Source organism: Anas acuta, chromosome 2 (assembly GCF_963932015.1).
Source record: "Anas acuta chromosome 2, bAnaAcu1.1, whole genome shotgun sequence".
Lineage (NCBI taxonomy): Eukaryota > Metazoa > Chordata > Aves > Anseriformes > Anatidae > Anas > Anas acuta.
The window spans coordinates 138,934,139-138,949,573 of record NC_088980.1 but is presented as its reverse complement, the minus strand read 5'-3'; the positions used below and the strand labels follow the sequence as shown (position 1 = coordinate 138,949,573).

Below are 15,435 nucleotides of genomic sequence, written 5' to 3'. Positions count from 1 at the left end.
ACAGGCAGAGAACTTCCATTTCCCAGATTATAAAAACTCTTGTTTGCAGACATGAAATGGAATTTTCCATTTTTTGTATTATTCTACAAGAGGAATTTTCATTTGCATAGTAATCAGGAGAGAAATGTCTGGGAGAAAAAAAAAAAAAGATAAATAATCAAATTTCAAGGCTACCAATTAGACAATTCTTCCTTCTGCCATTTCCTTATAATGTTGAGATACAGAGACAATTAAGAAAAAATCATGAGAGAAAAAAAAAAAAAAAAATTAGTCCTGAAAGAGTTCTTATACATTGGAACAAATTGACCATGGAAGTGGTGGAGTCACCATTCCTGGAGGTGTATAAGGAAAGGGTAGATGTGGTACTTTGGGACATGGTTTAGTGGGCAATACTGGTGGGAGGGGGACAGTTGGACTACATATATTAGAGGTCTTTTCCAACCTTAACGATTCTATGATTATAGATTAGTATTGAACAGTGGCAAAAATAACTGAGCCAGCTCAACTATAATATAATTTATTTCACTTAGCAGAATGTCTTTGGTTAACTTGAGCATTAAATACTCCGCAGTGTCAAACAATCATATCTTCAAGTGGGAAGTTCACAATCCTGTTACTGTACCCTCAGCAAGATACCTTAAACACAACATACTCCCAAAACAACATACTCTGTATTCACCCAAATAAGATCAAAGTTGCCCTTCCTGAAGTTACTCAAAAAATATCTTTCGTTTGCAGATCCTATTTAAGGTAACATTGTCCAGAACCAGAAGTCAGTAGTGCTGAGCAGCCTTTGCAGGAGCACAGGGGACCAGAAGTCCCAGGCAGCCCTCTGCTAGGGCCCGGACTCAGGCAGGGCTGCAGCTCACTCTGAAGCTGGAGTGGGAGATGAAGCCTCAGAAAACCAAGCTCCTCTTTGCCCCCCCTAATTCCCACAGGCATGCAAGATGCTACTTCATACATGCTGCTTCTTAGTGGCAAGCCAGCCTCCCCACTTTCCAACAGTTCAGAAAAGATGAGCTATTTCTATGGGTACAAGATGAAAGGTACTCTGCTGCTGCACAGGTTTCACTTGGCTGCCATGCTACAAGGGGCACAAATGTCAAAGCCCTTCACTAGCAGAAATGCAAATAAGCTTGTATAAAAAAACTAAAAGCCTTCCAAAAAGCATAAAAATCAGGGAGTTCACACAGAGGGTGGATGACCTAGAGTATGTCTGTTCTGTGGAAAAATTGGACTCACCTGTGGAATACCCATAGGTGCAGAAAATGATAACTTAGAAAGGTGGCGCAGTGTGCCACCACAACTTGGTCTGCAGGAACCATGCAGAAAGCAAGGGCCATGCTGTCTGCTTATGGATACAGGAGCAGAACTACATCACGTGAGGCTTAAAAGAAGCACTCAAAGAGTGCAGGAAGTAGACAGCACAGATTCAAAACTGTTGATTTTTGAGACATTTGGGATATGACATAAAATGGCACTGAATAAAAGATGGAGGTTATCTTGTATTCAATATGGATTCCTGAAAATAATGTATCTGAAACCAGTGCTTTGTGATCCCAGTATTATTTCTCTACCCAGAAAACAGAAGGGACAGAAGGGATGCCCTCCAGCACTAGCACAGTGTCTTCTTTGGCAGTCTTGCTGTGACCCATAATGGCACGGGGTGCTGCTTGCCTGTGTGCTACATGGCCTTTATGCCACATACTTGCCAATTAAAGCAGACCAGATTTGTATAGCAAAGAAAAACCAACCAATATAATAGAAAAAAAAAATATATATATATATATATATATCCAGCTCACATATTTTATATAACAATACATTTAGAACAGGTAAATTTTGAGGTTAGAGTCCCATCAGCTATACTATTGTTTTGGGGATGAAAAGCGTAATGAAGGTAAGAACTAACCTCCTGGTGCCAAACATGATGGGGGGAAGCGTGATTCACATTTATGAATTCACTTCTCTGCACAGGCTGTTTCTGTTGACCTGGACGAGAAGAAAGAGACTTTTAGACCAGGCAATTCAGGACCTTGATTTTAAAATCCTGAACAGTAAAATACCTTCCAGTGCAGCTTCATAGAGTACCTGGCTGTTTTACAGAAACAAAAATAGATTAGCAAAACAAACACAAAACAATGTAAGTATTAATAACAAAACACAAAGATAAAGGTTAAGAAATCTAAGAACTCCTACTGGTATGGCTTAAACTTGGCTGTTAGGGTAGTTACTGAACAAATGACTTAGCTATAGTGCTATTTCATAGAGCAATATCTAAAAGCCCCTGTCTCTGAAAGGGGAATTCATCTGCCTGAGTGAAATTCAGGTGCCTTAAATCAACTAAACAAGGCCATCATGAATTGCTGGTCTGAACATGGACATATAAATTTACATCTAAATTTTATTTTGGTGCTTAGTTTGTTGAATGACCATCTTAGTAAATTAGTCACTTTTTTTTTTTTTTTTTTTTTTCAGAAAGAAACCATTAATATGAATAAGAAATTTCCTGGAGTGTGATTAGTATGAATTTCAAAAATCCTATTATATGAACAAAAAGAATTGCCAACTTTTATATAACAAATATATATATATATTATAGAATATAAGAGTAATATAGGTTGGAAGGAACTGCCTAGTCCAACCCTTAGCTCAAATCAGGTCTAATCACATCAGGTTGCTCAGGGATATTTCCAGCTGAGTCCTGAATACCTCCATGACCTCACTGGTCAATGAGTTCCAGTACTTCACCATTATCATTGTATAAACATTTTTTGCTAATACCTAATGGGAATATTCCATATTACTTGTGATCACTGCCTGTCACTGTGAACCTTCAAGTCTGGCTCCATCTCCTCTGTATCCACTACCCAGGTACTTGGTCATAGCACTGCGGTCTCTTTGCCATCTCTTCATAAGGCTGAGCTGATCCAGCTCTCTCAGCCTCACCTTGTATGCCACATGCTGCAGCCCCTGACCACCTTGTTTGGTCACCATATGTTGACACCCTTCCTGTAGTGGGCAGCCCAGAACTGGACACAGTACTGCACAGTCAGTCTTCTAAATGCCAAATGGAGAGGAAGGATCATTTCCCTGACCTGCTGCCTGTGCTCTTACTCATGAAGCTGAGGGATGTGGGTCACTTTCTTTGCTGTAAGGGCACGCCGCTGGCTCATGCTCGAATTGCTGTTCCCCAGGATTCACAGATCCCTTTCTACAGCACTGCTTCACAGACAGTCTGCTCCCAGCCCACTCTGTTACAAAGGGTTATTCCATCCCACAGGCAGGACCTTGCATTTGCTTTTGCTGAACTTTTGTGATGTTCCTGTCAGCCTATTTCTCTCAGGTCCCTAGGCTGCTGCACTGCCCTTTAGCCCACTGCTGACCACTGCCCACAAACTTGCTAAGATTGCACTCTGTCCCCTCGCTGATGTCATTAAGACACCAAGCAGTAGTGGTATCAGTACTGAATCCCAAGGGGCCACACCCAGTTACTAGCTGGGTGCGATGTTTGCTGTTTTCCCCCAGTGACCATGACTTGTCCAAGACGAGTGAGCAGCCTCTTTCAGCACCCTCAAACACATCCCATCTGGTCCCATGCACTTATGTACATCCAAGTGGGTTACTTGCTGTCTTCCTCTCCTGCAGATACTGCTTCCCTCCCACAGATTCTGCTAGAAGGCCAAGGGAGCTGGGAGGACTGAGGACAATTCTCTGCAGTGAAATCTGTGGCAAAAAAAGGCATTGAGTACTTCAGCTTTTTTTCCATATGGCCACACTGAGCAATGGGCCCACGCTCTCCTTGCCTTCCCTTCTGCTGCTGATGTACTTACAGAAACCTTTCTTCTTGCCCTTAACCTTCTCTATTAGTTTCAATTCCAGCTGAGCACTAGTTTTCCTGACTGTGTCATTACGTGTTCCTACATATCTCATATTCCTCCCAAGCAGCCTGCCCCCACTTCCACTGTGTGACCTTCCTTTTCGCTTTTCTGTTTGAGTTCCTTCCCACAACGCCTCCTCCTGACCTGTCCAGCCCGTGTCCTGTGCCCACCCTGAGGGCTATCCCACTATTTACCTGGAGTCTCAGTAGGGTCACAGCACATCATTTTGATGATACTGATACCTTCCTGCCCTACTCCCAAATGTGCAATTCAAAACCCAATTCTGTAACTTGCAAAATAAAAATTTCTATCCTAGCCTAGCTGATTTTTTAAATGTAAATGTGCAATATAAACACAAATATTTCGTTAATCAGAACGAAGCTGTGATTACATGATCTTGACTAACAGGAGGATTTTTGGCTACAAATTCTGTCCTAAGTTTATAAGATGCTCAAGGGGACTTTACAGTTCCATGTCACACCAGAAAAAATGACATCAGGTAAAATATTTTGTTATCTCCAGGAGAAAAAGTGGTATTTTAAAAGCATTGTATTTCATTATGGATTTGTACAGTGACATTTTTATCTCAACTTACCAATTTTATCAATTGCTCTTAAAGCATTTCCTTTTTTTTTTTTTTTTTATGCTTTTTGTCTTATATTGGTGTGGCTCATTATTCACTTGTACAGCTGCAAAGAAGAGATGAATAGAGCCTCCCTCTTCCTTTCCATGCTCTCAGTCCAGAAGCACAGCCTTACAGCTGGGTTAGTGGCATGTGCATCATCAGCCTAAAGTACATCTTCCTTCCCATGCAGTTCTCCTCCTTGCCACTCACTACCATCATTACATTGAGAGCACAACAAACACGTGCTTGAAGTTAGCTGTCTTGATTGGGAATTTCAAAAGCCCCTAAGAAAGCCAAGTGGCCAACTCCAGTTGAAAAATCAATGGCAAGTGCATTCTCTACATGCCTTGGGAAATCACATTCCAGTTCCCTATTTACAATCCTAGTTAGCCTGTTAGGTATATACCTCAGAGACTGAATATGGCTGAGATTAAGGACTGCAACTCAACCTCTGCCCTAGTGTACACAATTAAGCATCTTTACTCATTTAGATAGCTGCTTATACAATGTAGAGCCTCCATCTGTAAGTGCATTACAGAGAGCTTAGAAAAGGGGTTTGTTTTCTCTTAGATGTAGAAAAGTTCAGGTTCCTTAATTTAATTTTCAATAGTAATTAGGTCAATACCAGGAAGTCCAGGTCCCATACGAAAACATGACACAGTCATTTATGATCCCAGGAACATCAGTGGAGTTTTGACACTTAACATTTTCACCCCAGTTTATTCAATCATTTGATGATCATCTCCACAAAATGATGATCATTTCCACAAAAGAGCACCATTCACAAGTATTTCTTATATTTTAAGCACCTCACATTAGAAAGTAGGACCACCTCTGTGTTGATAAGAACTTTAACTGAGAGGCTCTGATGCCTTTTGGCTCTTCTTGGATATAATAATGTTAGTGATTACATAAGGCGCTGAAGTTTCTCAGAAAACAGGACAAGCTACTCGAAGAAAACCAACAGGTATTAAATTGCCGAGCAGATAAAGTATCCTCCCTTGAAGGTGACTCGTACAAAAGTCAGAACAGCAAGGTGTTGGATGTGTTGGCACCTATCTCAGCAGATCCTCTGCTGGCAGCATCACCTTCCTTTTCCCTGAGGCACATCTTCTTTTTGGAAAGCAAGACTGATACAGTTACTGAATACATTAAACAAAACATTAATTCAGATTTTGGACATTTTATTTGTCCAATTTTGTACATCTTTGGGAAAATGCAACCAGATTCTTGAGTGGTGCTTGGTGGGAGGATGAGAGACAATAGGTAAAAACTGAAATGAGATGTTTTTTACCACAAGTACAGTTAAGCAGTGGGATGCTTTGCCCACAGAGGTTGTGCAGCCACGCTCCATCAAGGTTTTCAAAGCCCTTCTGAATGAAGTCCTGAGCAGCCTGGCCTGATCTCACAGCTGACCCTGCTTTGAGAGCAATTATCCTGTGAACCCCGTGAGTCCATGTACCAAGACAGAAAATTAAAAAAAAATATAAAGGGAAGGAGATGTGAAGGATGGCTGAAGTTGGAATAATTAAACTAAGATGCAGGTGCAAGTATGATGACAGGATGACTGCTGACTATTTTTAAGGAAATATAATGAGGAGAACACTTAGTTTCTTTTCGGAAACAGAAAAATTACAAAACCAACTATATTAATTATTCTCAGAAGAGACTAAATCCTGTATATTTATATACAGGACTGAAAGCAGCAAACAGGAACAAAATATATCAAAATATAAACATGATTTAGATGAGTTGAAGGATATTGAAAGCTTGGAGAAGAAAGTAAGTATGTGAGACATGACCTTAGAAATAAAAGACACAGTAAACCTTGAAAAGTAAAAGCAGAACAAAACATCTTCCATAGGAAATGGGAATTACTGAGTTGCAAAATAGTAACTGAATATAAGGAAGATTCTAAGAATTATTACCTTTGAAATAAAAATAACTGCATGTAAAGGGAAAAGACCTTGAAGTTACATAGAATTTTATCAGTTCAAAAAAAAAAAAAAGAACAAAAGAAAAAAAAAAAAGAATGGAAAGGAGTGACTTCTACTATAGTATTGGGGTTACCTAGATAATAAAAGAAGTTTATTAGGACCATCACAGTTCTACAGAATTTTTGCAGATGCAAAAAGATGGAGAAGAAAAATACTAAATAAAAAGAGAGAGAGAGAGAGAGAGACACTTAGGCAAGTAGAAATGAGCATGGATTTACACAGAACAGGTCATGCTTACTTAAATTCTTGTAAGATGAAATGGCAATGAGAGCTAATGGGGATGAAACAATTTCTGCACTTCAGGAAAGCTTTGATATACTGCTACATTAAAGGCTATGTGATGGCTCAATATAAGTATTACAGTTCCAGCAAAATGCAAAGAAAAATTATAAGTAAGATTTGGCAGTCACTTAATTCAGGGTATATCTGGAAAAGGACTGCTGGGAAATAAATCAACATACAAGCAAAGCATCGGGTTAGCTGGAAATATTCTTAATTCTATCCTTGCCACAAAGCAATCAGTGGAAAAACAGTTACTGATGGTTACCAGTTACTAATTTTAATCACCTTTTTTTCATCACCATTATTTAAACTTCTTATGTAGGTATGTATCAAAGTGCCCATACAATATTTAACAAATACCATGCCTCTGTGCTGATGGTCCCAACTGAAATTACAGTACTACCCATACACTTTCCTGTTCTCAGATGAATCCTCCACTAAAACGTTTATTTTACTAAATTGTACTTCCATATATACTGTACTGTACATATGGGGCTTTCTGTGTAATTCCACCCAATGACATCAAAGATCAAAACCATGCAGCCTTAGTATTCAGCGTGTCTCAGCAACATAGTATCAAGCTTAAATTCCATACCTTATGAAAAGTTATCTTTTTGCTCGCATGTTTTTTGTATTTTTTTCTTAAAAGAAAAAAAAATGATAAACTCACCACACCCTAAGAGATACCAAAAGGTGTAAAAGAAGAGAGGGAGGGAAGGGAGGGAGGGAGGGAAGGGAGGGAGGGAGGGAGGGAGGGAGGGAGGGAGGGAAGGAAGGAAGGAAGGAAGGAAGGAAGGAAGGAAGGAAGGAAGGAAGGAAGGAAGGAAGGAAGGAAGGAAGGAAGGAAGGAAGGAAGGAAGGAAGGAAGGAAGGAAGGAAAAACATTGAAGAACAGGAGAACATTTCTGGTGGTTCAGTGTTTTTCTCCTGTCCTCTTACTTGGAAGTGTCTTTCTCCTGCAGATTCTTGCCCTCTTTGACACTTAGGAAACCGCATAGACTATTTTAATCTAAGAGTCTAACTGCTCAGAGTAAAAGGATCTGGGTGATATGCAGATGTATCCAAGTACATATAAGGCAAGAAAGTGTCATCCAAATTTTCAAGTACAACAGGGGAAAAAAAAAAAAAAAAAGGAACAAAACACTGTGAGAAATGCTTCTACAGCAAGTAGTCATTTGCAGTGTAAGCGGATACTTATGTAAGATCACAACACCTCCCCAAAAGCTGTCATTCAAAAAACACAAGCCATGTCTAGCCAAAGACACTAGGACCATACAGGGTTAACCAGAAGAAATGTGATGGTCTGCGGATACAAAGCATGAGATTGATGGCTTCTTGCCTTAAGTTCTATGAAGCTCTGTCTCAGATCACTTACTCAGCCTTTACTGCACAACCAACCATTTCAAAATGACATCAAATAATTTCATCAAACCTTTACCTACCAAAGAGGCAAGGCATTAATTTGCTCTGTGTGTGTGTAATTTGAACACTTGAAGAAAGCATGCTTTAAAATTCAAAGTTTTAATTTGGCAGCCTTTACAGCTAATTCATTAGTGGCTCCTTAGGCAACTAAATGACAAATGAAAACAAATGAGCCAATAAAATGAAGTCCTATTCAAATGGAGACAAAGTTCCTAACATAAAGACTGATTTATTTGGAATTTAAATGAAATCTTCAACAGCGATCTTTATGCTATGTGAAATAAACCCAACTGCCTTCTGTTGTCGATCAAAGGTCAGTTTACTACAAAGAGTTTAAAAAATAATTCATTTTGCCGATTGTAAATCATGAGGGCAACCAACATTATGGCCATTCAGAAGTATTAATTCTGTATTTTTTGCATTAATATGTTTCTTTGGATATCTCAAGGGAATGGATTTCAGGCATATATAAATTAACTGCCTATATTTGACTATGGTCATTATTTCATCTGTCAAGAGTCTGCTTCAGCAATCATATAGTTGCCAAAGATCTAATACTATTGTCTGTTAAGATTACATTTGTAATCCTGTTAATTTAATCTTCTTACACTTTCAGTTTTTTCTTTACAAATTAATTAAATTATGACCGCTGTATGCTTTGCACTTGAATCATACAGTTCCCATGACAGATGTTTCCTTTTTCCAAAATGACATTAAACATTTCTGGTCTTAAGACAAGGAAAACAAAAAAGAATTACCAGTTTGCCTCTTCATCTCAGTGACAGTTCGGGTGATCTCATCAGATAATTTTTCTTTCACCCTTTGTTTTTAAACCCCAATCTTTAATTCTTTAAAATAGCAATACAATCCCCTAAGTCTGACAGTATAATACATTTCATTTTCTTTTCTCTTCCTTTCCTACACTGTATATAATACCATATCTGCTTCTTTTTCATTTCTTAGCTAAAGCTAGTTCAAAATCTGCATAGTGTATACAATGCTGTGATGTATCTGTGCTCTGTCACTCATTCTCCATTATATCATCCACCTTTGTCTGCAGTTAATTCAAGGCATTACCTAACTACTGTAGTAGGAGAGGAAAAAAAAAAACTTAGCATGTTGTCTGTGAACACGCTAAAGGAATGTAGTGATTTTTAAATAAGGCAGATAAAAACAAACATTTCTCCTGAGCATTTAGCCCTCCTTCACCTTGAAGACAGTACACACAGCTTCCTTTCCTATGATTTCAGGTTAATGGGACATTCCTCTTTCTCATCCAGATCATCTTAAAATCTGATTTCCTCAAAAATCTGAGGGGGGAAAACATGTCTGTTTCTCCTTCTCTAGGCACACTTGCTGGATTATCAATTATTTATTTTTAATTAAGAAGTGAATGTGCCTATGAACAGAAAACAGCATGCATGCAGAGAAAACTCACATAGAGTAAGCAGGACTGACCAGGATTTCATTAGTTTTCCTTTATTCACAAAGAGTTATAAAGCCCGCAGAAGTTAAAAATAATCAGAATGAAAAACAACTTAAATAGGATAAAAGAAAAACTTTCCAAAAGCTCACCTACAGTCAATGAACATTAATGATTAAATTGAATCTGCTGAGACGCAAATGTTAGATGCAATGGTTCATTTGCACCTGCTATGAGATGGGAAGATAGTGCTATTTACCTACCCTAAAAAATAAAGAATATCCCAGATAGACATGAGAGATCATGAACTTAATGTTCCTTAAAGCTGAAGAAACCAACATCACTTGCAGCAGGCAGGCTGCTGCTTTCAGATACAGCCTGATGACGAATTTGCTCTAGGGTCAAATGAGGTCCTATTCTCTTTAGGTCCATCCTTGTTTTTACCTCCTTTCCCTCAGTTTGGCGTCCCTTCAGTTGCACAAACACAACAGCATATAGCAGCATTACACTACCAGAAAGCCGAAATGACTCAGATTAAGACCTGTCTCCCTCCAGCCAGCTCCTGCACAAAACAACAGTTTTTACTTTCTTGTTTTTTAATAATCCTGATCATTTAAGTGATGTACATTACAGTGCAGGTTGCTCCGGCACAAGCTGTGAACTCCAGAACTGTAGTTTCTTAAGCAGACTTAAATCCAAAAGACAACATCCAGGTCATAGCTTCTCAAATGATTATGAAAGATAATTTAAAACCTTTAAGAAATGTTTGTACCTTACATAAAATCAGTTCTAAGCGGCATTCTGAATGCCGCTTTCTGTGCATTTTCTGCACAGAAAAGAAGTAATCTCTCAGACTGTATATCTCACAGACAAAAAGTCTAGTAAAATCAAAAGTTTAGGAAACAGTCTTACAACTGATTACAACCCATTTGAGACACTATCAGATTTCTGTCTTTCATTTGCTAATGCTGCAGACAAAATATAACATAGTTATATAAATTACAGCAGCAGAGGCGTGCAGGAATCACACGTAATTCCACAGGCAAGAGATAAGAGATGCAGAGATGGAACAGTTCCTGGGACCAAAGCAGAACTGTTATCTTTCCTATTCTTTTTTTTTTTTTTTTCACTATTGTGGAATGCAGTAGTATTTTAAGCCCAATTCCCTATTTCACAAGCATTGAAAGAGAAAAGTTTTTTCTCCTCAGAATAAACTAGAATCAGCTAAATGCGATTAACTACTGCCAAGAAGTGGGGAACAGAATTATGCAGACCTGAGTTTCTGATCAGCCAAAACAAAAATAGAAACCTTTGGAGGATGAAGAAATGGAGATGAGCTTTGGCTGTAGTTAGCTGGACTAATTCAAAAGGGAGCATGACCTGAACAGACAAACCAGAATATATCAAGAACATGAGTTTATTAGCTATCACAATAAAAAGAGGTGTCTTATATTTTTCTACCTTATCACAGATACTACAGAAAACAGCAGTAATGGATTTATCTTAAATATATGGAAATTCTGCTTTTCATGCTTCAACTTTTAAACTAACACTACAACATGGATTTTCATTTTAACTACGGTTTCCCTTTATAATTACTTGTATCTAAAATTAAAGATGTCACTTGACTATACAGAAGGATATAAAATAGTAATTTTAATATAAGTATTTCTTATTAAACAGTCACTCAAGCAATTTTACTTAATCTAGTCTGTGATATTCAAAAGGAGGAAAATAAAAAGAATGACGTTCATTCAGTACAATGTGAAGGCCAACTATGCTTAGTCATTAGTCTGCACAAGAATGTAGCCCAAGATACTATAATGCAGATTTTCCTGACTGTATTACAAATGCTTCTTTCCAGACAGTTCATTTACTAAAAGTCTCACCTAATCAGCTGGCAAGGCTACCTATTCATTCCTAAATTATCAATACAAAAAAAAAAAACAACACCACACTGTCATTCATAACCATGGCTGTCCCACTTGCCGTTCATTTAATGGCATGTTTTTTTATCTTGTCTTTTGAAAGCCATAAATACAAAAATGACAATATATATTTGCAATCCCTTGTTTCCCTTTCACAATTTTTATATATATTAGTGTCAATTGTTACCTTGTTTTCCAGCCCTGCTCCTTTACAAGATGAAAGCTGACTACACAGTGGTCCAGCTGACTTCTCAGCTGGAATCTGATCCGAGTGCTGCAGTGTATAGGCTTTGTCACTCCAAAAGCTTTTGGGCAAGATCTGTAAGAACTGGCGAAGAGTTCTTTTAAGTCAAAGGTCACACTTCAGTTTTTGTAAATAACTGAAGTGTTTCATTTCTTGGCACAAGACTTGAAAATACCATACCCAGCTTTCATCCCACCATGTACAGCTGAAACCAGGAAGGTTTGATCATAACAGAAAAGGGTTATACGTGTCTGTGGCCCCTAAAGGTGATTCTTCCTCGGCTTCTCTCCCACCCATCCTGTCCTGAAGGCTGAGGGCTGTAGTCACATTGTGACTTTCAACTTGGACAGACCAGCACAACAAGTTCTACTGTTTTCCTTTCCAAGCAGAAGAGGATTCGCTAAAAGTCAGTAACTGTTACAGAATGATCTCAACTTTCATTGAACTCTCAGAAGCCCCATTAAATTAAGAAATCAGCTAAAACTAAAAAGAAAAAGATGATTATCCCAGAACTAAAAACTTCTACAGATGTTGTGCCCAACAGTTTAAGGCTGTTTGATAGACCTATTCTGAAAAATCTCAAACGATGGAGGCTATACAACACGATAACATAATATTATATAATATGGTAATTACGTAATAGCAATATAGCTTTGCTATCCTAAACATCTGAAATGCTTTTCTTGAAAACAATATTCTTTGCCACAACTTCAGCTCATTGCTCTTGTTGCTTTCCCAGCAGGTACAGAGAACAGTCCTTTATCCTTTTTCTCCCAACAGCATTTTTACAACTCGAGCACTGTTCCCAAGTCATCTGTTTCTTTTCTAGGTTAAACATCCCCTTAGGATCTGCTTTTTCCTAGAGATCGTGTTTTCTTGGCTTCTGATTGTCTTTCCTGCTGTATTAAACGGTGGATGCCCAAAAACAGAGATAGTACTCCATGCAGAACTAAGCAAAATAGGATGTGGTTTTTTTGTTTGTTTGTTAGTCTGCTTTATTATTATTATTATTATTATTATTATTATTATTATTATTATTATTATTATTATTACCATGTTACATGTAGCAATCCTGGTTCTATATCCCAGTGTAATATTCCCTTCTTTCTTCCTCAGTAGTCTACATCATTGGCTAACATTTACTTTGCTGTTCATCTCTCAGATATTTCTTTCTCTATAGTTCCTACACAGCTCATCCCTCCCTTTGTAATTTCTGGAAATTCAACAATATATGACAATTCTCAAAAAGAATCTACTAACGTGTTTTGTGATTGCTTTAGCCAGTTTCCTATCTATTTCAGTGTAAACATCAGTAAGTTCATACAATTTAAGGTTTGACTAATATTTTAAAATTATAAAATACCTAGTCTATCATTCATCTGTGGGGTGGAAGGATCTTTGACATTGAAGGTAGAAGAGGCAGCCTGAATTCAGCGTATTTTAGCACCATCATCATGCTCACTGTCTTACAGCAGTACAGGTTATTCTTCAGTATTATTATACCTTTGCTGCCCTCAGGCTAAGTGATAGTAGGAATAAACCAAGTCAGAGAATGAGAGATTGAAATAATTTTGCTGTCTCTTAAATCTTCAAGCTCTGAAAATCACCTAGAATGCAAAACTTAAGTTTTTCCTTCACAAAACTCTTTTTCCTTTATCTCTTCATTACCTTTAGCTTTCAATTTACTTAAAAAAAAATAAATAAATAAAAACAGACAGACCTAGATAGCCAGGTCCTCATCCTTTGCAACAGCACTGTAGCCTTTGACCAGACAGGCAGCTAAAAGTATGCTCTTGCACAGTCTGGAGCTGAACCAGGTTTGCCAAGGTCTGAACTGGCACCTTTGTCATCCTTACCTTTCTTTGGCAGCCCTGTAGGCGTCCCTACGAGGAACAGATGATGCATTTCATTTCTCACTGTTCTTTTCCTTCCCTATTTTTGTGCGTTCATCTCATTTTCTTCTCCACACACAGGATCTGACTCACACAACAGCAAGAACAGGAACCACTTCAACCTGTCCCAAAGAACTTTGCCTCATTTCCCCACCAGGACAACTAACAAAGATAGCTACTGGAGAAAATAAGAAAATAAAAAAGGACAAAAGAGCTATAGGTGAAAAAAAAAAAAAAGGCAGGAGAACAGATTTGCTAATGTAAAAGTTTGTGTTAATAAATCAGAAGAAATTTCAGTACTGATTTTACTGATTAGTGAGATAGAAAATTAGACACGAGTTAAATCTGAGTATTAATATGATCCCTTTAGCATACAAAAATACCTCTCAGACCATACGCGCTGTTGGAATCAGCAGCTTGTAAGACTTCTTGAACTAAATGGTTTATTAGTAACATAACAAGCAAATTATTTTCATATTTGAAATGCTGGCATTTGGTTTTGGTATTTTTTGTTCCAAGAAAATTATGCGTGTTATCTAACTCCTCCCAGCAGAAAGACAAATGTGGGAATTATAGATCTTAATACAAATGCTTGAGCCTGCCTACTGCTTAAATGAAGGATCTGACTCACCAAAGCTGACACATCTATCCCTGGCAGAGGTTACAGCACCACAGCAAGGAGACTACAAAAGTTCTAATCAATGAAAAGACACTGAAGGAAGCTTTAATTTAATTTTAAGGTATGTAATTAGTTGTTTGTTTTTTTTTTTTTCACTTCAGCAATGCCAAAATTCTCACAATTTTTCTCACCAGAAAAAAAAAAGAGCATGGAAGTAGCTTTGCATTGGCTATTTTACCAGCCAAAATCAGATGAGGAAATTGGTCCTCTTCTGAGACACAACACACGAGACAGAGAGATGCCTTTTGGCAGCTATTGGTGTGATCCATTAGCAAATCTCCACAGGACAGAAAATCCTTTTGTCAAAGCTGCAAAAGAAGATTTATGGTCTGAACCAACATAATGTTAGGAAATATTTAGAATCAGAAACACATTGATTCTACGGTTTGTGTCACTAAGTTTAAGACACCAGGAAAAAAAAGGCAAATCAGCAACTAAATGTGAGAAATAAAAGTCAAGCATCAGACAACTAAAACAGAAACAAACATACCTTTAGAAATATTTTGAAATTCCAGCCTTATCAAGAACTGCTAAAACTGTACCGCTGTAGTTACCAAAACACACAAAAAGAATACTCCTATAAGAAGCTAAACACAGCATTCTGGGGTTTATTTTGCCTGTGACAGGAAATCAAAGTCTGATCAATGAGAAGTCTTGATCAGCTTGGATTTATGAGCAGCTTGAAGCAGCTGTGAATAAGTTACATACTAAAACATTTTTTTCTGAAGCCTCAGGAAAAATCACCAACCTGAAGAGGGAAGAATATACATTTTTCCCCCACTCACCCACATTGGCAAACAGTCCGTTTTACCTGTTAGCAAAATGAATTGTGTTAGCTGTAACTTTGTCTACAACTACTAATAAAGTATAACACTTCACCTTTATTTAGGGTTTTTAATTTATTCCACAAGCTGAGAGCAATTAAAAAAAAAAAAAAAAGAGAGAGAGAGAATCAATTTATTATTAAGATCTTTCATGTAGGTCTCCTGGGAGGCACAGTCAGCAACCCAGAAGTGAAGTCAGGAAGGATGTCATTGCCCTTGGGTAGCCAGCAGTCATCAC

The 15,435-nt window shown here is 37.9% G+C and overlaps 1 protein-coding gene across 5 annotated transcripts in view; it reads right to left on the bottom strand.

The window, feature by feature from the left end:
• Window positions 1-15,435, bottom strand: part of OXR1 (oxidation resistance 1) — a 267,820-nt gene that overhangs the window by 229,855 nt on the left and 22,530 nt on the right. For 4 of the 5 annotated variants that reach the window (XM_068672484.1, XM_068672491.1, XM_068672486.1 and 1 more), the window contains exon 2: window positions 1,913-1,992. The exons of the other annotated variant lie outside the window; for it this stretch is intronic. Coding sequence is in view for 1 of the 4 variants with exons in the window: in XM_068672486.1 (XP_068528587.1) it covers window positions 1,913-1,929 (17 nt within the window). In the remaining 3 variants the exon portion in view is untranslated. The remainder of the gene's footprint in view (window positions 1-1,912; window positions 1,993-15,435) is intronic. 5 annotated transcript variants of the gene reach the window in all.